This window comes from Mya arenaria, chromosome 3 (genome assembly GCF_026914265.1).
Source record: "Mya arenaria isolate MELC-2E11 chromosome 3, ASM2691426v1".
In the NCBI taxonomy this organism is placed as follows: Eukaryota; Metazoa; Mollusca; class Bivalvia; order Myida; family Myidae; genus Mya; species Mya arenaria.
Window position 1 is genome coordinate 91,374,626 of NC_069124.1, and position 23,814 is coordinate 91,398,439.

The 23,814-nt window shown below is 36.5% G+C and overlaps 1 protein-coding gene across 1 annotated transcript; it reads left to right on the plus strand.

The window, feature by feature from the left end:
- Positions 1-6,093: 6,093 nt before the first annotated feature.
- On the plus strand, positions 6,094-23,675 carry LOC128227816 (regulator of nonsense transcripts 1-like). Its single transcript, XM_052938685.1, has 23 exons — positions 6,094-6,440; positions 9,090-9,223; positions 9,947-10,036; positions 10,258-10,467; positions 11,494-11,706; positions 13,940-14,112; positions 14,249-14,347; positions 14,497-14,605; positions 14,764-14,971; positions 15,232-15,378; positions 15,657-15,745; positions 15,959-16,073; positions 16,306-16,449; positions 16,591-16,804; positions 16,969-17,086; positions 17,412-17,568; positions 18,436-18,578; positions 18,729-18,771; positions 18,999-19,203; positions 19,338-19,502; positions 19,672-19,910; positions 21,143-21,293; positions 21,525-23,675. Exons 1-22 carry the CDS (start codon positions 6,261-6,263, stop codon positions 21,260-21,262), a joined length of 3,315 nt encoding a protein of 1,104 aa, XP_052794645.1. The 5' UTR covers positions 6,094-6,260; the 3' UTR covers positions 21,263-21,293; positions 21,525-23,675.
- Positions 23,676-23,814: the final 139 nt, after the last annotated feature.

The window sequence follows — 23,814 nt, forward strand, 5'->3', positions numbered from 1 at the left end:
ACCACCAGCATAGAGATATATGGTCATTTGATAAACTACAGTGCTTTAGAACGTGTCCCAAAGCTATTACTACCAGTATAAAGATATATGGTCATTTGATAAACTACAGTGCTTTAGAACGTGTTCCCCAGCTATGATCACCAGTATAGAGATATATGGTCATTTGATAAACTACAGTGCTTTAGAACGTGTCCCCGAGCTATTACTACCAGCATAGAGATATATGGTCATTTGATAAACTACAGTGCTTTTGAACGTGTTCCAAAGCAATGATTGCTACAGTCATATGATTTACACTCAAAATACTTCAAAACGTAATGGATGTCTTAAATTTCAGTGTCAAAGTTGGATGCTTTTCATGATGAATATAAATAAAGGATTGATAGGTATTAAAATTAAAGGCATGGACCTTTGTTTACACCTTCTAAAATACTAGGCACAATAATGCGATTATAGGGAACTTTCGCCTATTCAAAAACCGTTAAAGACTCAGAAGCAGCTGTTTATATGGAGTACTAAAATACTAAATTATACTGTATTAGCTAAATCTAAATCAAAGATAAAGTACAGTGTAGATCTTCCTTTATTTCTTAATTGTTTGATTTACCCAAATTATTTCATAAAATAATCATGGGAAAATGTGGCAACTACTTACATTATTATTTTATATAAACACAATCAAAATTGAGTTCATTTTGACAAGAGAAATTTATGATAAACATTGTCAACCTTAATACTTTGCTGCAAAGGCAAATTTTTCTATTTACACAAATATCTATGACGTAAATAGACCATCCAAGCACCTGCTGAAATCCGTACTGTCGTTTATCTGGCAATACTACAATCCGTACTGTACCTTAGGCTAACCGTTTTTGTTTACACGGTGACCCGGTAAATATTCTCCAAAGAAAAGAAACCTACAATTTACCGAAACGAAAACCGGGGTTACTGACAGTTTTGTCAGTTTTTATATAGTGACACTATTATTCAAAACCAATACATAATTATACATGTAAAACAAACATAAATTTTGAGTGATAAACTTTAACTACTTACTAAATAATGCATTTATGAACATATTACTTACCGATAACAAGAGTGTTACTGTGTATTTAATAGCTGAAAACGCAAAAATATAAAATGATTGGTGAGTGAGCAACTAAAAGATTTACCGCGATATACTATCGTCTCATTAGGTAGAAATACCATGTTTTCTGCATCTTTCTTTTAAATTATAATCGGTATCCTTTATAAGAACCATTGTTTTTTTACATTTATTTATCCTTTTCCAATTTTGGTATATTTATTAAAACAATTGAACTTGTGGTAAATCTTGTTTGGGAGTAAGAGTGCATCTTTATATATTAACAATATCTTTGCAACTCATCTAGTAGGCGGTAAGGCTCTTAACTTTGAATACAACATACACAACGTGTTGAAAATCGCACAAAATATAAAATAGGAAAAGAATGGCATTAAAGTGTACAGGGACTATAACAAGGCCACTTCTTGTATTAATTGGATACAACTATATAAGGAAAGCATACATTAAGTTTTCCATTACTTATTACGGGAATAATCAACATGTTTTTTGGATAAATTCGACAATTCAATACAAATGAGCTCAAACCCAAACACCTTTTGGGGAGGGGTGACGTAATTTCGTTTCATGCAAACATTAAGTGAGAAAAATGTTTTATGGCAAACAAAATGGCGGATTTAGAATGAAAACTACCGATTCAGGTACCAACTTTTGCCTGATAAGTTGACCTTTTCTTTAAATTTTGGAAAATGTATGCGTCCAGTATGTGGCGAAAAACATATTCTATGATCGACATCTTAGTTTGGTATCATAACTTTAAAGATAAAAAAGTTATTGAACAGATTGTGGCTTAGGAGCCAATGTTTACAAATAAACGTGTTAATTTTATATGCAATTTTTCGTATTTTCTCGGCAAATATGGCATATCTGTGCATGTTGTAACAGTGCTTTCATATGTATATATTCCTATTTTCCAAACTTCATGTTTTTACTCTACTGTTCACGTTTCATGGCCGAGTTTTTGCCCCCCCCCCCCCCCAATGTGTTTATTGCAAGCTTGGTTTGGTGAAATGCAAACGAACTTGTGCACAACTGTTTAGTCTCGAGAGGATACGAATCGCTAATGATCAGGATTCCTTCCGTTTGGTACGTGATGTGTATCATAATTTGAAGTCAACGACTTTTTCACTTCAGGAACGGACTTGAACTTCACCATGGCCCGATTTAAAGGCGAACGAACCTCACGCTATACAGAAACTCACACAAGACCGTAGTGACAAAGAAATCCGCCAATACACGAACAGAAAATGCTAGCCTGTCGCCGATGAAAAAACGCGCTATTGTAAAGACAACTCCCTAAGTAGTTAGATTCTCAGTGTACAAAAAGAGATGTTTAACGTCTTTAACTCTTAACAGAACACCCAAAAGGACACAATTAGCCCAGAAAAGTGTATCGCTTCATGCTCTTACATAAATAATCGAACCGGCCATTATATGAACCTGCGCAAACGATTTCCAATCAAGACGACATGTTCTAGAAGTTGGCAAACTTTGGAGTGAACCTAGCATTTATGAAAACAAGTCAATTATGTTATGCCACGCGTGTGGCGTTATTATAAATATGTTGTAAAAAAACTATTTTGAAAATAAATTTCAATTCCAACTAGCATGTAAACATCAGTTAGTAATGTTTCGAATGGTGAATATAATAATTCTGTGATCGTTAATGATATTTCACTGATTACATATTATGTAATAAATTGTTTGATTATAAGATAATGCCGATACACATGTTACCGTAAGTAGATACCATACAAGTTCCTTTTTCGTCTCCTTTCATTTGTAATAATGTTGGAAAACCTTCTTTTTTCATGTCGTTGCTTGCACATAAGTTTTTCTTGACAATGTAACATTTTTGCTTGTACGCAAATGCATTTTTCTCTTTTTCATTTGACATAAACAGAGTCTTTACTAATGCAGTTTTTTTTTGCCATATTGTGTTATCTTTCTGTTTGCAAATGTATATCTGATCATATCTTTACTATATGTTCATATGCATTTATCATGACATATTTCTTTTCGTTTGTTGTTAACACATACATTTATTATGTTATTCAATATATATATATATATATATAAATGTGTGTGCATGCGTGAGTCCGTGCGTGCGTGCGCGCGCGCGCGCGTGTGTGTGTGTGTCGTTCAGGGGAAATAAAGATCATATAAATAATTTAAAACATTTAACTTTTTCCGAATGCGATTGTTCACAGCTATCTCCACATATTGAAAGATGAAAATTCAAAAACGTTTTGACGATCCGAACGTTAAATTTAGAATAAAATCGTCTATGATATATAACCTTAACTTTTGTGTCCTCGGGGACCATACCATTCCCTTACCTACTTCTCTCAAACCGTCGTGTTATGCTGGCAATGTATGACAAATGACTGTGTTTTATACCCATATTCATTTCAACGAACAATCCAAATGAAAGTGCGTATCAAATGCTTCGTAAGTAAAGTGGGAATGACTGGCTGTTGATATGTCTATTGTTATTTTCATGGGTTTGCGCTGGCACCAGTAAATTAAAAGTAAGAGACAGGTTATGCCGGTCTTACAGTTTGACAGACTGGAAAGTGACATCCTTGGGCGTAACACAAGAAGCTTTGTCCATTAATCTGACTGGGAATACATTGTGGTAGACATTGCTAAATAATTTATTGCTTCACTATGTCATCGACTCAGAAATGCTTGTGGTCCGTATGGGGATCGAACCCGGAAAACCCTGCTTACAAGTCAAGTTCTCTTTCAACTAAGCTTACCGACCCTGATAGCTCGCATACTTTCTGTACCCTGTGCGAGTCAGTACTGTGACATCTTCCCTGAAAACTGGAAACTCGTACTCTAATTTCAGGATACCAGTACAAAGGGGTCGGCAACTAAACACTGAGAAGCAAGAGAACTGTCGCGGTACCATATTGGGCGCTAAATGCAACTCGCAAAAGTATGCGGCCAATCTGGTAACTCTTAATACAAGTTACACTGTTACCCTGTAACTTAATACAAGTTACCCTGACTTCGAATACATTGTAGAATATGTTGCGAACCCGTTGTCCATTGCTTTAAAAAATAATAAAATCAATTGTATAAATAAAAACTAATAAATTGGATTCCATCAACATACATGACATAACTGTCTTTACAGGGGGGAGAATCGAGCTTAACCTTAGCATTCAAACAAGATGGCGGCGCCCATGTAAAAGGTGAGTTTTTCGGCGATTTAAAATTTTGGAAGCCAGTTTAGACACTGGCATATTGTGAAAAACCTGCTAGAGAAAATTCCACACCCATTGGTACTTGGATCTCCATGAAACATGCTGTAGTTTTGTCAAACATTCGGACATCGGCATCGACTCGAGAGGAAAACGAACTAAAAGGCACGGCTAAGGTTAGGATCCCTCGATAATATTGGCCTGTTTTGACGATTAGCAACACTATTCATGATTGTTGTGTCAAGTTGGTGCACTTTAAATGTGTATTGATCAAAAGTTATCCGTCTAGAAACCCGTAATGACGTATTTGCTTCAAAATTAGTATTTATGCACAATGCTAAGGAGCAGTGCACGCAAATAAGTGGCTAAGGTTAGGTGCCATTTATTGAGAGAGGCGTTCATCACCTACGGTAATTTTGTTTCGTGTTTGTATCTGTTCTTTCTGAGAGATTAAAGGTTTCCGTAACACTGTGCGACATCATCATTATCCAGATGAGGTATTTTGAAACTGCCAAATCTGATTTCGCTGTGTTTTCATCTAGATACAGTTGAGAAAAAAACTACAGTGACGCGATGTTGTGGATGAAAATCGTCTATTTTGTAGTTTTTGGTGTACCTGTCACTAGGAGAAACTAGGGTTTAGTGACACAACAAACATAACAGTTCTAGATCGGTAAACCGGTAAAGTATTCGTCTATGCCTGCAACCGTTTAAACTATGTTTGATCGAGCCAGACACTATTTTCAAATACGAGTATACAGGAAACATCATTCATCTACTTTAAACCTTTATCATCATTACAATATTTTGTCAACATTTTTGACAAGACCGATCTACCGTTGACAATTTAAGTACTAATTAAGTGCGATCAGTTTCGCTTCTGGTAACGATTGATTAAATATGAATATGAATATTTCTTTATTACTTGTTTTAATGCATCCTCAAATTTAAACAGGTACACCAAAAACTACAAAATAGACGATTTTCATCCACAACATCGCGTCACTGTAGTTTTTTTCTCAACTGTATCTAGATGAAAACACAGCGAAATCAGATTTGGCAGTTTCAAAATACCTCATCTGGATAATGATGATGTCGCACAGTGTTACGGAAACCTTTAATCTCTCAGAAAGAACAGATACAAACACGAAACAAAATTACCGTAGGTGATGAACGCCTCTCTCAATAAATGGCACCTAACCTTAGCCACTTATTTGCGTGCACTGCTCCTTAGCATTGTGCATAAATACTAATTTTGAAGCAAATACGTCATTACGGGTTTCTAGACGGATAACTTTTGATCAATACACATTTAAAGTGCACCAACTTGACACAACAATCATGAATAGTGTTGCTAATCGTCAAAACAGGCCAATATTATCGAGGGATCCTAACCTTAGCCGTGCCTTTTAGTTCGTTTTCCTCTCGAGTCGATGCCGATGTCCGAATGTTTGACAAAACTACAGCATGTTTCATGGAGATCCAAGTACCAATGGGTGTGGAATTTTCTCTAGCAGGTTTTTCACAATATGCCAGTGTCTAAACTGGCTTCCAAAATTTTAAATCGCCGAAAAACTCACCTTTTACATGGGCGCCGCCATCTTGTTTGAATGCTAAGGTTAAGCTCGATTCTCCCCCCTGTTTACGTACTGCAAAATGACAACAGTTATAGAGAAACGAACGGCAACTCTGCTTACAGTGTTGGACTTTTTTGCATGCTGGTAAATTTACTTTTGGGTAAAACAAATTCTTGACGTCATCGAAACCTGCGCTCCACCTACGTCAACACAGCAGAACGGAATGGCGTGAAGATAACGACGTGGGTTTCCAACTTTCGGTTGATATTCCCATCCTGACATGTTCAGATAATTGCGCCCCTCTTAGCAAAGACGGCTGATGGTTAAGTTCCGAAAATTGTAATTGTTTTAAACTTTGTAACGTCCAAGATGAGTGTTGACACTTACGCCCCAAATTCGCAGACATTGACCTTCCTGGATACCGAGGAAGACCTTCTCGGCGCCGATACACAGGGATCAGAATATGACTTCACCGATTTCACGTTACCTTCTCAAACGCAGTCCCAAACACAAGCTTCACAGCTTGATCAGGGACAAAGCCAAAGTCAGGTATATGGTTTTTGCTGCTAATATCAATGGTCACTACTCGGGCACTAGTTACCTGTCCTGAGTGATTTGTTAAAATATAATTGCCTTAAATACCTGCCCAACATCTGAAACATGGTTGCTAAAAGGACCTCTAACTATTAAATGATGCAAAAACTGCATACATAGAAAAGCCATTGGTACACATTGGACATGGGTGTGGATCATGCCCTAGTCCAAAACTTTGTACGTTGACATATTTTTTATACGATTTTTGATATGGCAAATCCTTCACTTACAAATTGTTTTGTACCAAAAGTGGGTAGTTGTTCCGATCAGAATTCCGGGTCAAAGCATACTGCGTCCAAAAAATATCATAAAAACAAGAAATATTACTAGATAATGTTATTTTATATTAGTTCCGTACACAAGAAATAAATATCTATCGAATAATTATGAGTTTGATGGGGTTTTCTTCATTTCATTCTGTCAAAACATAACGCAAGGCTGCAGTTCACAGTTTTACAACCATCGGAGCACTTCGGTCATGGCCAAGTTGTTACGATTGTATTCACGAGATTTATCACATAGCTTGTCGTAGGTGGCAGAGTTATTACGATTGGGTGGAGTTGTTCCGCTTGGCATAATTGTTGTCTGTGTCAGTCAAGTTTCGTTTAATTGGAAAGGTAGATCAAGTGTTTAATGCTTATTTTGTGAAAAATAGCTTTGCACTTACATGATTAAAATGAATATAAACCTTTATTATCCATTTCAAACATAAAATACTTCACTAAATACAATTTCAATATTTTTCAAACCCACCCAGTTTTTGCACAAACCAGTTTAGATGTTAGGGATTGGAAGAATCCCATATAACATGTCTATTATTTTAGACTAGATCATGCCCCAAAGTTCCACGAAAAACGGGCCTGAATGTTGGTCAAAGGATACCGGGTACAATCACCTTCCAGAGCATAGTCAGCTATAACGCTTGTTTAAATGTCAGTTATTGCCCTTCCAGGGCTTTCAGTTAAACCAAGCTTCAGGGTTTTGGCGCACATAAATCGTAATGAAATTGATGCATCAGTTATTTGTAGTAAGCATCAATTTGAACCTAGTGGAATTTCGGTGCAAGTGTCAGTAGTCCGAAATCTTAGAATTAAAGGAGCTGCAAAGAATTTGCCTAATTTTTGTTATCAAGTAAAATATAAATGTTTTTAATTGTTTCGGGAACTTTTTGAAGAACAGTACACTCCTCACGTAACTACCATATTCCTTGGTTACTCAGAGGGTTTTAAAATTTATTGTGGACATTTGCGGAGTAAGTAACCCAATTTCCTTGCTAAAATTTGTTGAGAACTTGATTGGAGTATTAAAGATGTTGAGTAGCTTGTAAGTGTGAATATCTTTCCTGTCATTATTTTTGTTGTGATACATCTCATTTGTTTTTCCCAATTCCAGATAATATTTTCATTGCATTGTTAATTAGCATGTTATAAAAGTATGAAGGTAACTAATTTGCCGTATCTATGAAGATATTGTCGTAATCTATTTCGTTACTATAAATGAATATAATTAAGCTTTCAATTCAAATATAATTTAGCTTTCAATTAAAATATTTTATGAAAGTAACAGTGTTATATAATATGAATATTGTGTTTAAAAAATATTTAAACCATTACTTCTTAGTTAATAAATAGAAATTATTAGTATGAATTGCTATCTATTATTTTGGCAGTTTGCAAGTCACGTGATATGTAAATTGCGCAGTAACGTATTGTGCACTAAATTTAGACTACTTTCGTTTTTTGTGGCATGTTTGTCATAACGAAAAATGCATTTTTTTTCTATCAAACTGGAGGTTAAAAATATAAAGAAGTTAATTGAATATGCGTAGAAACATTAATTTACATTACTTTAAGATACTGGGACTAAAGTCAAATGAGTTTGATATAATAATGCATTAGAACTGGATCAAAAATAGACATGTATTGAATTTGTTAAAGGATTACCAGTCATATCATGTGCAAGTGAGTCTGAAAAATATTGAAACAGCACAATAGGGGAAGTATTCAAATAAATTAAATAAAAATGCATGAAAAGTAGGAGATTCTCATCAGTTTCCTCGGAGTTTCACGGTGTTACACGCCTGAGTAACACGGCAATGGTAATTCTTCGGTCCACTTAAAACTCCAATACCATTCATTCAATTGACTTAAAACTTCACACAGATGTTCAGAGCCATCACATAATGAGGTTAGATAACTTCATATTATCTTTTATACCGTTCATTAAATGCACTTAATAAAATTCAAAATTATTTAAGACCATCTTACAACAAGAAACATAACTCCGTTTAAAGCCTAAATACAAATTATGGCCCTTTAATATTTTATTTTAATTTCCTTTGAAAGGCATATTTGTATATTCTTAACCACATTTTCATAATGGGAAATCAAGTTATTTGAATGACTTGCGTCATTGTTTGGGCGGGCTGGTGGGAGGGCAGCATCAAAGTCACCTTATGTATCGAATAATTTTAGTTAGGTTTGACATAAAGAGACCAAACTTGGTATTATTACATCGTTATTGTATTTTAAGTCAAAGCGGCGTAGTCGAGCGCGCTGTCTTAAGATGGCTCTTGTTAATTCTAAATTTGCTTTAATTTTTCAGGCAAGTGAGCTTCCCGTTCAGAATGGCATTGATGGAAATGTTGGTGCCATCACACAGGCAGTTGGGGAACTCCAGTTTGAGGAGGATGAAGAGGAACAGTTTTTTATGAAAGATCTGCCAAAACATGCTTGCTCGTACGTTTATAAGACCATTTATATAATACACATAACATTTGAAAGTTCCTTTTTCTTGAATAACCAATGGCAGACAGTTTGCGCACATAAAGCTTTTCCAATCATTACAATTTTTGATGAAGTGGTTATTGGCAATATATCCTGGACAAGATCTCTAACCAATAAGATAACTCAAGTCACTTTCTATTTATATTTTAATATATAGATAGACAGATTATTTATTTTATCTTTATCTTTCTTATATCTTTTATTAAAGCGCTTAAACTGGACCTTGTTCAATCTCTTAACTAAGTCTTTAGCAGGGGTTGATATAGTTAACAGGCATTCTGATATAAACAATCTAATTCAATTGTTACCTAACTTATTGATAAGACGAATGTGCATTCAGGTGCATAATACCACCAATAATATCAATAACCATTCAAATCTGGCATCTGGCACTCAGGAGCCTTTTATTAATAATTATTGCAGTATGAATTAATAAATATTAAGTAAAACCAGTCTGTCTGCACATGTACTAAAACAGTGCTTAATACATATTGGTTATTTAAAAGACCTTATTTTAAAATGATAATAATTTATTACTTACCAGTATTATTTCTTCAGGACTGGATAAAAATAAATAATAAATATTATTTATTGCAATTATTGCTGAGCTGATTCAAAATTTACATGATGCTAGTAGATGACGTATATATATATATATATTGTTGTTGTCTGTAGCTACTGCGGCATCCATGACCCTGCGTGTGTGGTGTACTGTAACACAACCAAGAAGTGGTTTTGCAATGGCAGGGGAAACACTTCCGGAAGGTACTTGTTGCCAATCTCGATGCGATTATGTTATCACATGAACTTGAAAAATTCTGACGAATAAATAAAAATATTTCTCCAAAATGTATTCCATTGAATGATGTTTATATTCTCTTAAAAAGTACCGGGAAATCATGTCATTAGTTTGGTATGATTAAAATTTCTTTTAGGATCACATTCTATATTCAAGACTCAAGTTTGCATAAATTTGATATTTATAGCCATATTATCAACCACCTTGTTCGAGCAAAAGCAAAAGAGGTAACCCTGCACAGGGATGGGCCGCTGGGTGAGACCGTCCTGGAATGTTACAACTGTGCATGCCGTAACGTGTTCCTGCTCGGCTTCATTCCAGCCAAGGCTGACTCCGTTGTCGTGCTGCTGTGCAGACAGCCCTGCGCCACGCTCAGCAACCTGAAGGACATGAACTGGTAAGTAAAGTGAAATAAAGCAAAAAGTCAATTGAAATTACTCAATTTTGCATATGTTGGGCTCTCAGTGAGTCAAAGGTTATGCTGTCTTATATAGATTTGAACATATTAAAAATAACCAAAAACAATAAAGCTCTATTAAATTAGAATCAAGATGAATATTTTGGTATCGGTTATATAATTCTGTTTAGATTTTTACCGTAACCCGCCGAAAACCGGGTTACTAGAATGATGTGTGTTGGTGGGTGGGTTGGCGGTTGGTAGTGGAAGAGGAGAGCTTGCTTGGGATCGCGGATCATTTCCGTCAAAAGTCAAGGTCACCATTACTAAAAATTTCATCATATGGACACCACACTTGGTGTATATTAAGAACATGCAAAGAGCTTTCTTTCGATTGTTGAAGGTCAAGGTCACTGTTTGTCACTTACAGCACCTTTGCAGCATTGATGATCATCATGAATTTATTATACAAATACAGTCTTCTGTTTCTGAAAATGGAAAATGGTTGGTACTGAATACCTTAAGTTAGGGTTGACATATTACGACCAAACTGTGTATGCAGGAAGAGTTTATGGAGACTTTTCATGGGATTGTGTTTTGGGCCCCAAGGGTCAAGGTCTATGTTACTATAAATAGAAAAATGGTTGGTACTGAATAACTTTAGTTAGGGTTGACATATTGCGACTTAATTTGATATATAGGTAGAGTTTATGGGGACTTTTCATGGGATTACATTTGGGGCTCCTAGGATCAAGGTCACTGTTACTGAAAATAGGAAGATGGTTTGTACTGCATAACTTAATTAAGGGTTGACATTTTATGACCAAACTTGGTATGTAGGAAGAGTTTATGGAGGACATGTGATTGCTTTTAAGGGCCCCTAAGGTCAAGGTTATTGTAACTAATATAAGAAGGCTGTAGTTGTATGTAAAGTCAATCATTGAAATTACTGGTTTTGTCGCATTACCTTGTATCACATTATTAGTTTGCATTTGAACAATGCTTTCAATAAGTGTATCTTTCCAGGGACCCTTCCCAGTGGCAGCCATTGATCCAGGACCGCCAATTCCTACCATGGTTGGTCAAGATTCCGGCAGACCAGGACCAGCTTCGGGCTCGGCAGATCTCTGCCCAGCAGATCAACAAGCTGGAAGAACTGTGGAAGGACAACCCAGAGGCCAAACTGGAGGACCTGGAGAAGCCTGGGGTGGATGAGGAGCCACAACAGGTCCTTCTACGGTAAACACATACATTTTATGACCCTTTATTATCCAAATTCTTCTTAAGGTTTTGCATGAAAGCACATAAAAGTTCATATCTCAGCAGCAACTTGATGTATTGCCTTTAGACTATAAACAATTGCTTTCAATCATCCACTGTGCTTGACTTGTTAGATAATTCTATTTTGCATACAGTCAAACCTGTATTAAGTGGCAACCCTTGGGAAATGATCAAAGTGGCTGCTTAAGACAGGTGGCCACTTAATCCAGGTTTGACATTTCCGCCACTGTAGCTTTTTGCAGAGATGGAGTATGTATCATAACCACCACCTCACACCACAATCAGTAACATCTGTATCAATATTATTGAAAAAGGTTGAATACAAATACACTTGTATAGATAAAATAACTTTATTTCAAATTTATAAATGAAATACATTAGATAAATTTAGTCTGAATTAATGGCCCCGAAAGAGTAACCAGACGAGCACAAACGTCCATAAACCATGCATACACGAGTTAATTCAGTTCCTCATTTCCTGTAATTTTCTTCTGTCTTTTGCGTTTGGATTTCCATTGCTTACATATTCCTCCACAATTTCCACAGGTAAGAAATTGGTATGAGTCCTTCCACAGTTAAATTCCTTGGCAACACTTCTTGCACTACGGCCGTTTTCTAATAACTTTATACACTCGACACGTTCTTTTAGAGTCAAACACTTTTGAGTAGTCTTATTTTCAGCCATAATCAAGTTCAAAAAATATCAAGAACAATGCATTTTAAATCTCCGTTCGTACAGATATAAAACCGTGCACTTTGAAAAATAATATTGAAGTGAATAAAAATCGTAACTCGTTTCACGCCTTCGAATGACAATGCAAACTGTGTACATAATAATCGGTGTTTTTGTCGGTATTTAATAATTAACTTTGTAATTATTTAATTATCTTATTAATTTTGTCATTAATTGTGTCAATTCTGATCAAAACATTCGCCGACGTGTAATAAACATGATTTCTCGATGAGTAAACATGCATGAAAATCGTGTGATGCAATATTCATATTCATTGGATGACAGAGATACCCGAGGCCGTTGTTCTTTTCCGTAAACTTCTATACGCAATTAAAGCTGTGTATTGGAAAAAATTATAAGCGGAAGTGTCAGTGACAAGGGATTAGTGGCCGCTAATTAGTGTTTATATGGCTTCATGGGGACAAAAATTAGTGGCCGCGGCCGCGTTAGACAGTTGGCCGCTTAATGCACGTACATTATATAGTAAAATAGTATGGGGGGTATTTGGAGTGGCCCGTTAAGGCAGGTGGCCATTTAAAGCAGGTGACCGTTCAACCAGGTTTGACTGTACAATGCAATTTGTGGCTCTTTATTGTAAAATTTTGGTAAAAAGAAGTGAAATACCGTAGTCTCTGATAGCTCCTGTTATGTGGATTTACAACTGCCTTGTGTTGAGCCTGATACATGTGTTATATAATAGTCCTGTAACTAGGAATAATGCAGTACAAGATATGTATTAGCTGTCAGTGGACATTGATTGTTTACAGAAACTTGTTCTGATGCATATTCTTTATCGACCTGCATACCACAAAGAAGTGAAGAAGTGTTTTATCAGCAGACTGTCCAGCGCTCCTACTTTTGTTTGTATCTAATATTTTAAACTCCCCCCCCCCCCCCCCCCCCCCCCTTCCTTTTGTCAAAACCAATAATAGTCCTACTTTTTAGTCGAAATAGCTGTCAGATTTATTGGTCACTGATCTATTCATATTATTTTCACTAATTATTAAGCCAGTTCACAGCGCTATGTTTCAGTTGATTTCAACAATACCAAGCTGTTTTGTGCCTTGATTGCTTTCAAATTTTCAACATCTTTCAACTTTCATACAGACCTTATTTTTATCAAGATTTTAAGATGCTAAGACATAGATTTCGGGTAATTGAATTTTAAGATTGAAAATTTGAATTGAATATTATAAGAATTATTTTCCTTTATGTCATGAAGTATTCCTATCTTTTCATTTGTCAAAAAAACAGTGTTTCTTCTTTCTATGGAGCAGTTTCTTCCATCTACTTCCTATGGAGCATCACTGGAAAGCCTGCATTACACCTTATATTGAAATAATCTTGATTGTATTCGAATGTGGTGTATCTTTAATATTCAGTGAATGCTGCTGAATAGTCATGCCGGAGAGAGGCTTCAGGATAATACTTATTACCATTGCTTGGTTTTGCTTGCAGGTATGATGATGCATACCAGTACCAGAGCATCTTTGGTCCGCTGGTGAAACTGGAGGCAGACTATGATAAGAAGCTGAAGGAGTCTCAGACCCAGGACAACATTGTGGTCCGGTGGGATGTCGGCCTTAACAAGAAGAGGATTGCTTACTTTAACCTCCCAAAGGCTAATGATGGTATGTGGGCAAGAAAATACAGGAGGATTCAATGTAAATATATATGATGGATTGTTAAATTGGGATTTATTGACACTAGTATCTGTTCAATATGATATTTTTTTGAATGTATTCAAGCATGTTTTTGTGATTTCAGAAATGAAGTTGATGCATGGAGATGAGTTAAGGCTTCGCTACATGGGCGAGCTGCACAAACACTGGTCTGGAGTGGGTCATGTGATCAAAATACCAGACAGTATCCTTACCCGTATCAAAGCTTACCATACTCGATCACTCATCACTACATTATAATATTAAACAGTAGAATTTTGTAACATCTTTTGTAAATAATAAATATTTTGCTGGTATGAATTATGACACTTGTATTCCTTTACACTGCATTAGACCACAGTGATGAGATTGCCATAGAGCTGAAAAGCAATGCTGGTGTGCCGGCTGAGTGCACTCACAACTTTGTGGTCGACTTTGTCTGGAAGTCAACATCTTTCGACAGGTAACACTATTGTGCTAAAATATGTATTTTATGACATTCTCGCTTCAGGTATTTTTCACCTGTCTTTGTTTCTTATCTTATATATAGGTAAAATTAATGAATGAATGATATTGGTAGATTTTTGACAGTTTATTTTATTTGTATCAATAATTACTCAGGATGCAGGCTGCCTTGAAGACATTTGCAGTGGATGAGACATCAGTGTGGGGCTATATCTACCACAAGCTGCTGGGTCATGAGGTTGAGGATGTGGTTATCAAGTGTACCCTGCCCAAACGGTTTAGTGCCCCAAACCTCCCAGAGCTGAACCACTCACAGGTGTATGCTGTCAAGACTGTGCTGCAGCGACCACTCAGTCTTATCCAGGTAACCAACACCTAGACTAGATTATATAATACTGGTATATATGTTAAAAGATATTTTGGTATTTGCCTCTCTACAAAAATGGTTAATATTAAGCTGTCAGTTGTCTATCTTTGCTATGTTGTAGTTCTAGCTTCATAGTTTTACTGTTCATGAAAAAATAGAAAAGCCACCTATGATCCCGCTCTGTACTTCATTTTGATGTGCTTGCTGATATGATGGTTTACTTGACAGTATTGTTGATGTGAAGTTATGTTGTGCAGGGTCCCCCGGGGACAGGTAAGACAGTGACATCTGCCACAGTAGTGTACCACCTCGCCAAGCAGAGCAACGGCCAGGTGCTGGTCTGTGCTCCCTCCAATATTGCTGTAGACCAACTCACAGAGAAAATACACAAGACTGGACTCAAGGTATCACATCCCATTTCAAATATTTGAAATTCAAATAATAATTATATAATAAATATTCAAAAGACAGCAAGCCATAATATGTACATTTAAACTTTATTTGGGTAGAACAGATTTAATAAGCCTTTAATTTGTAAAAAGATTAGTTTCAAGAAAGTACAACACATACACCCTTTGTGGGCTTATTTTGGTCACTGCTGCTCATACTGTTTAGGACAGAGAATACAATCAGTTGAACAAAATGACTGTTATTACATTAAATAAATGATGTTGTTATGTAGGTGGTTAGACTGTGTGCAAAGAGCAGAGAGGCAATTGAGTCTCCAGTGGCCTTCCTCTCCCTGCATAATCAGATCAGGAACATGGAGAGGTAATATAATGCACAAAAAACATGCTTGTTTTGTTCCAAGTACAAATCCCTTTTTTCTTAATCATTAATAAAAGCTTAATCAATGATAAACTTATAAATACATTTAACAAGTTAATATTTGGAGATCAGTCTATAATATTTCTCATTCACTGTAATATATACTGTCTTAATTGTTGCGTTCACCTATATGTGCTGTATTCTGCACTGTTTCAGCACCCCGGAGCTTGTGAAGCTACAGCAGCTGAAGGATGAGACTGGAGAGCTGTCCTCCACAGACGAGAAACGCTATCGCTCTCTCAAGAAGCAGTGTGAACGAGAACTCCTCCAGGTAGTTGTCTGCCTTAAATACACACATTTCTTTAATATTAGTTCTCATGCTTTTTGATAAGATAAATCAGTTGTTGAAAGTTAAGTAGTTTCCTGAAATATCAGTGTTAAAGTAAGAACAAAGTAAATTGCTGAACTTTATAAGGTGCAATATTATATAAAAACAAAGTAAATTGCTGAACTTAATAAGGTGCAATATTGAATATTTGTTTGAGAATGTCTGACTGTTACAGAATGCTGATGTGATCTGCTGCACGTGTGTGGGTGCTGGTGATCCAAGGCTAGGCAAGATGCAGTTTCGCTCTGTGCTGATTGATGAGAGCACCCAGGCTACAGAACCAGAATGTATGATCCCTGTTGTCCTCGGCTGCAGACAGGTAGACAGAGTTGACAACACTTTCATACTGCAAATCAACTCCAATTGGTGATGCTTGTTCAAATATTTGTTTTGCATCTTTGGAATGAACAAAAATTAATAAATTTTCTTTTTCATTGATGTTTGACTGTTTGTTGTATAGCTGATCCTGGTAGGCGACCACTGCCAGCTGGGTCCGGTGGTGATGTGTAAGAAGGCTGCACGTGCAGGCCTGTCCCAATCTCTGTTTGAGCGGCTGGTGGTTCTTGGTATCCGCCCCATCAGACTCCAGGTCCAGTACCGCATGCACCCAGCCATGTCCGCATTCCCATCCAACATCTTCTATGAAGGTTCACTGCAGAACGGAGTCACTCCTGGTAATGCTTTATTGCAGAAAATTGCTTTTTCATTGAAGATCTAGATATTAACAGTCAGAAGGAAAAGAATTGTTAAAAAATAAATGAAGTTTCATTGACCACTTGGAAACTTTTGTAAAAGATTTTGATAGAGTTTAGTATAGAGAGTGTGTGTTATGTTTCAGCTGAGCGTATCCGGAGCAGCCTGGACATCCCCTGGCCCCAACCAGACAAGCCCATGTTCTTCTTAACATGCTCTGGCCAGGAGGAAATCTCCAGTTCTGGAACATCCTATCTTAACAGGTTAATACAAATCTAGCACTCAAACTGTAAATGATTTTGGTTGCTGTGCATAATGCTCTTCTTCCAAAGAGATCTTTCATCCAGCGTGCAAGCAATTATGTATTGTTGAGCTAAGTATACAGATTTTGATATCATAGATATTTCTCAAATCACGCTATTTGACTTGCATAAATACTCTGATATGATGTAGCAAAAAGTGTAAAAGAATATGATGATGTAGATGTAATGACTTTTTAGTATAACCAAATTTGTGTAATATTTTTGCTAATGGTGACTGTATTCATTTATTCATACATGATCATCAAGATGTTGAGTGTAATTTTAGAACTGAGACTGCGTCTGTTGAGAAGGTGGCCACTCGGTTCCTAAGGTCAGGTGTGAAGCCGGAGCAGATCGGCATCATCACCCCATACGAGGGCCAACGGGCATACATTGTACAGTACATGCAGTACAGTGGATCGCTCAACAAGAAACTATACATGGTACAAGTGATCCTCCTTGAACTGTTACTGTTTTTAACAGCTCATAATACAGTCAGAAAAGCCTTGGCTGATTTACTTTTGTCAGATTACAAAACATGATTTCCATCCAATACCAATGATGACGTTTTGATTATTTGATAGTCGACTGTAATTTTATTTCATTACATTGTTTGATTTAATGCAATACCTACAATTTTTTTTTTTTTTTTTTTGTAATGAAGGATTTAATTGCGAAAAAGATAAGAAAACAAAAAGACGATCTGAATGATTAATAATTCAAAACACAGTTACAAGATGCAAAATGATGGAAATTTGATTGAAAAGTGAAAAGATAAACACATTTGTTTTTGTATTTATTGTTCAGATAGCAATAATTTCTTCATGCATATTCATCAAAAATGCGATTGGTTATTAATAGCTTTGATTGCACGACCCTTAACTTGTGATTGGACGATCAATTCCTACGGATTAATGATCAATCCGTTTAATATCTACTAGTGCCAGAGATCATAAAACAACACTTGTCATTGTAAACAAGGTCATAGAACTTCACAGGGTGCTGCACAAGGACACAATATCAAGCCTTGTGCAAACACCCAATTAGCAGACGATTTGTGACACATACCCGCTTCGCGACAGACACTGTTGAAATATTTCATCTGAAAAGTTTTATAACAATTGCTATGTCTCTGCTAAGCTATTTCATTGAAATTTTAATTCTTAACGAATATTCGAATACCCATTTTGGTATCCGAATACTTGCGTGATATCAGGATATCCGGATTCTCAGATATTCGCTTCCATCCCTAGTATTATTTGTTATACTTTGGTATGACTTCTACTTACACAGTGTTTTATTATCTTCAGGAGATAGAGGTTGCCAGTGTGGATGCGTTCCAGGGACGGGAGAAGGACTTCATCATCCTGTCATGTGTCCGCTCCAACGAACACCAGGGCATCGGCTTTCTAAATGACCCACGCCGTCTCAACGTTGCACTCACAAGAGCAAAGTATGGACTATTCACTTACATACAAGTTCTCAAAATTACTTTTTTATGAAATGTAGAATTTGCAAATTAAGTATGATCAACATTTATTTGATTGATATGTCAAAAACTTTCAGTGTTTATTCCTAAAACATAATGTTCCTTGCTTTGCAGATATGGAATAATCATTGTTGGCAACCCAAAGGTTTTGTCAAAGGTATGTGCTATTCTGAAATATTTTGTTGACACCATTCGGATATAATGAAATCAGATATCAGGATTGTCATAGGATTTAAATAGATATTGTTCATGTTAAGTCAAACACAATGCTTTATTTAATGATAGCATTAAGAGCATAGGATTTCTATGTAGAAGTGAGTGACTGTGATGAACATGTATATGTTGAGAAGTTGTTGTACTATCCCTGTTATATGTATGTTGCAGCAACCCCTGTGGAACCACCTGTTGACATACTACAAGGAGCAGAAGTGCCTGGTGGAGGGTCCTCTCAACAACCTCAAGGAGAGCCTTATACAGTTCAGCAAGCCCCGCAAGCTTGTCAACTCTACAAACCCTGGGGGCAGGTTCATGTCCAACACTATGTTTGACGCCCGTGAGGTTCTCATACCAGGCAGCATCTATGACAGGAGTGAGTAGCTGCCACTATTGTCAATAAACAAACTGTATGATGTTAAATACATTTCAATTTAATTTCAATTTATTAACATTTGTTTTGTAGGTGATTTTTTAAAATTAAAAACTTATAATATTGTGTATTTTCAGGTGTAGGGTACAGGGAGCCAGTGGTGCGTACCCACGACCAGCTTGGCTTTATCGGTCCAGAGCGTGCCTACACGGGCCCCGCCATGAACATGCCTGTCCCCGTGAACATGTTCATCAGCCCCATGCCACAGCCCTTCCACCCGCCTCAACAACCCATGCAGATGCGTAAGCTGAATTTCAATAAAATGTTATGAACTAGCCTAATTGCATAGCTAACCGGTAATACTAATAAGCAGTCAAATAATCTGGTGAACTGATATTTGTAAACCTTGCATGACTAGTTTGAGTATTATTGTTATCTTCGACTTTTTATTCAGTTATTTGTTCCTTCCAGCGAACAATATGCGTGGTCGTGGAGGACGTGGGCGAGGTGGGAAGATGAAGCCTCCTCGCTACAGCCAGAACAGTCAGCTGCAGAGCCAGGGGTCGATGTTGTCCAACAGCCAAGCTAGCCAAGACGTGTCACAGCCCTTCTCCCAGGGACCCCTTACACAGGGTCCCCTCTCCATGTCCCAGCCCTTCCAGATGTCTCAGCCTGGCCTCTCGGGACTCTCACAGCCAGAACTATCGCAGGTTAATACACAACCAATTGATTGGCACATTGCTCTTGCAATGTTCCCTTTTCATGTACAATTATATGCCATATTAAATTATATTACAAACAATATCGTATTGTATGCCATATTGAATTTGTTTGTATGACCTATAAGTAGACAGTCTCTAATTGGTCCAGACAGCCATCGACGAAGCAAAATATACATCAAATTCACTAGGGTTTTCTCCAAATCCTCATCTAAATATAGAATGTAATTCTATTAATAAATTCAATATATTTCCAGTGAGGTTATTCGTTTTTCTTTTCACATTCTCATTGGTTTGATAGTAAAGCGCAATCCTAAAAATAATTTGTCATTTTATAAAACATTTGTTGACTAGTGAACCATTGATATCCACTGGTAGAAAGTCATATTGACCTCAGCTTCCTGACTTCCTGTCAGTGAATGTCAGATATTAAATGGCACACTAGTCAATCAATGTATAATATAACAAACAATACCATATATATCTGTGAATAGGACGCTAGGATAGATTAGACACAGTGGAAAAAAATCAGAAGCCACCATGTTTGTTTTGACTTTTTTACCTTTTGAATTTTATTGGTTCTTGAAAACAACAAAAGTTACTGTAAACCATGCAATATCAAATACAATCGTGGCATAATGCAAACAAACAATGCAGCCATCAAAACAGTATGTTCTATTGGTATGTTACTCTAGTAAAAGGCAAAGGGAGTTTTTCACACTTTCACACATTGAGAAAAGCATTGACAGTGCACAATGATGCCACTTCACAGTATGCATGTTTATCAATCCAGTAGATGTGAAATTACTTCCCTTTACAGTTCAAATGTAAACAAACTCTTTTTGAAGAAATCATTTTCATTTATTTATTTATTTATAGGTGTTCATTGACATGAATATACTTACATGACTTGTTTTTACTATTGTTGGTGTATTTTGTCACTGCAGAGCCAAGTTTCGGCTTTAAATGGACTTCTAAAAAAATTGTCAGAAACTCAATACGATAGATTGGACACAGGCAGTTTTTCTTTTTAAAATATGGTTACTTGAATTAAGTTCGTTTTTTTATTAGGCAGCAAAAATATCTGAAATTAAGCATTCAATTTCAGACTTCTTTTTGAAATTAAAATTCCTGCCTCAAAAATCAAATGCTTTTTCTTTTTCTGTTTAATTAAATTGGCTTCAAATCAATTCTAAAAAAAACAACATATCCTTGTATAACAGGACAGTTTCTTGGCGGATGACTTCAAGTCTCAGGCTGATGGCATGCTGTCCCAGGACTCTACGTACCAGGGAGACCGCATGTTCTACGCCTCGCAGCTGTCACAGGGGCCCTTCAACTAGCAGTGCAGGCCTGCAGTCACTTAGTGTGATGGTACAAACCATGAGATCGTCAATTTCTGTTTACTATTTATTAAGGCAAAATTGAGTTTGTGGCTCAGTCATTGATCTTGATTCTCAATTCAAGTAATATTAAAGAAAAATATTTGTGGCTCAGTCATTGATTGGTTTAAATTGTCAGAAAAATTATATGATTGATAGGCACACTGTTGATGTAGCGCCGCATTATGCCTTCAGATTACAGCTGTGGTTTATGTATTTGCAGTGGAGTCCAAGATGTTTGTAGAGCTGTGGAGACATGGTAACCAACGACAACCAGTAGAGGAAGTGGAAGGAGCAGTGTCGTCACCGACCTTGACGCGGCAGTCAGCACCCCGCTGGCAACATGCCCCAGTCACAAACACACGCCCCCGTGGCCACACAGAGGCAGGCCTGGATACAGGTTACAACAGGAAATGCAGCTGTACAGCCGTGTACAGGAAACTCTTCCTAAACAACCTAAGAGCTTGCGGCCAGGTAATAGAGGGAAGTGTTCCGGGACCTTGCTGTGTCGGGCGTGAACATACACTGCAGACTGATACTGGATCCTATGCTGTATACTTGTATATGATCAGCAGATTGGAAGTTGTTGGGCTTAACTGAGATCTACTTTGCTTACTTTTATGTATTGGATCAACTATGATACTATACAAACACGTTTAGATTGTGTTTTGACATATCGGGAGCTGGTTTGTGTGGCCTATACAGGTGAGGAAGAGGAGGGTAGTGGAGTGGAGACAGATACTGACATTCACCTTGTCCTCTTTACTAGCTGCTGTGTTCTGTCTTTCTTGTCATTATCACCCATCAACTATGTGCTACTACTGGCTTGAATCATTGTGGTTGACACAAAAGCGACAGCCATGAATTATTGCCAAGCCTAGGTGATTGCCAAAGCAAATGGTACCTTAACAGAGGCTGCAAAGTAGTTGAGTTGCTTAGGTTTACTTTGTGTGACATAAAAGGTCACCTTGATTAAAATGTAACAAATAAAAAAATAAAAGGTTAACTCCAACATAAATAACTATTCACAAATCACCTTTTTAGCAAAGTACTTAACATTGCTTCACTCTAATATTAATTTCGTTTTCATAAGACGTAAACAATAGTTTTAGGTTTTCTTTCAGAATTATAATTTTATATTCAAATTTATTGTTTCTAGTGAGATCTTTTTGTGTAGTTCAATCACAAGGATGTTGATGTTATCCTTCCCAGACACGAAACATAATTCTTTGTATCATCAATCATCATCGTATTTCATGTTTTGTTGGATGTTTTATATTCTGTCTTCAGTTCAGTGCTTTTCCCACCCTGAGTTTTGAAGTGATGCCAAATCTATGACAAGCTAGAAGTATGAAATGGTCTTCTGAAGCCTTCAGTCCTAAATGTGAAAAGGCAAGACTCTTGTCCTAGGATTGAGATCACTATGAAACTATGTTGTATTATGTTGAGTGCAGCTCATGTTTACTTGACCCATCTGGAGAGGTTGACAATCAGTAAACAAACTGTTCCTACGACTCAGGAAGCACATGTTCATCCTGGATCAGATGGGGAAAGTAAATTCTGTACCATTGGTCCTTTGGTTTGATATTTAGGTAGTGGTTTGATGATTGTATCCCCTGTGTCCTATGTGTACCCTGCATAATCACCCTTCAGTTTATCCTCATTCTGACCATTGTCCGAAACCTACAGCATACAACGGCTTCTATTGGAAAAAATAATATTCCTTAAATAAGATGGTCAGAGTACTGGAAGTATGTCTTTGATCTTGGTTAATTTTAGATCTCGACTCATTTTCACCATTTAAAATAAGGTTCACAATATTTTTGTTATACATACCTAGATTTCAAGAAGTATCAGCTGTTCAGGTTTTTGGCAATATGTGCTCTGACATTGATAATGTTTAAGTTTGCTTGAATATAATTGATATCTATGTTTCAACATTGACCTGTTTTTGTTTAGAATTTAGAAAGAAACACATGCACTAATGTATAACAATAACATTCAATATTTTCAAACTGCTGTACATTTGTTTCAATTCAGTGATGGTTAACATTTTGATTTATGGCAAATGAATTAGGTCTTGAATTTAAAACCTTCCAAATTATGAATATAACAATGTTTTTTCAATGATTAAAAAGTGGCGTGGTAAATTCGAAATTTTGAAAGTTGGAAAAAGACCTGAATTGAGAACAACCAACACTTACAGACTCCTAGTTTATACAAAGCAGTCAAATAAACTGATAATATAGAAAATAACTGATCAGTAGTTGTGTGGAGATGAAATTGATTGCATAATACAGTAATACACATCACATGCACACAAGCTTTACTGTTTAAGATAATTTAACTACAAGTAATAAACTTCAGTTTGAAATTGACTTATTATTTATCCCATCTGTGGTCTGTAATTCTCTGTATATTGATAGATTGACAATTTGTCTACTTCACCTGACCCTCTGACAACTTGTTGGTCTATATACTGTTCTATAAATAACTTGCCTACTTCACCTGAC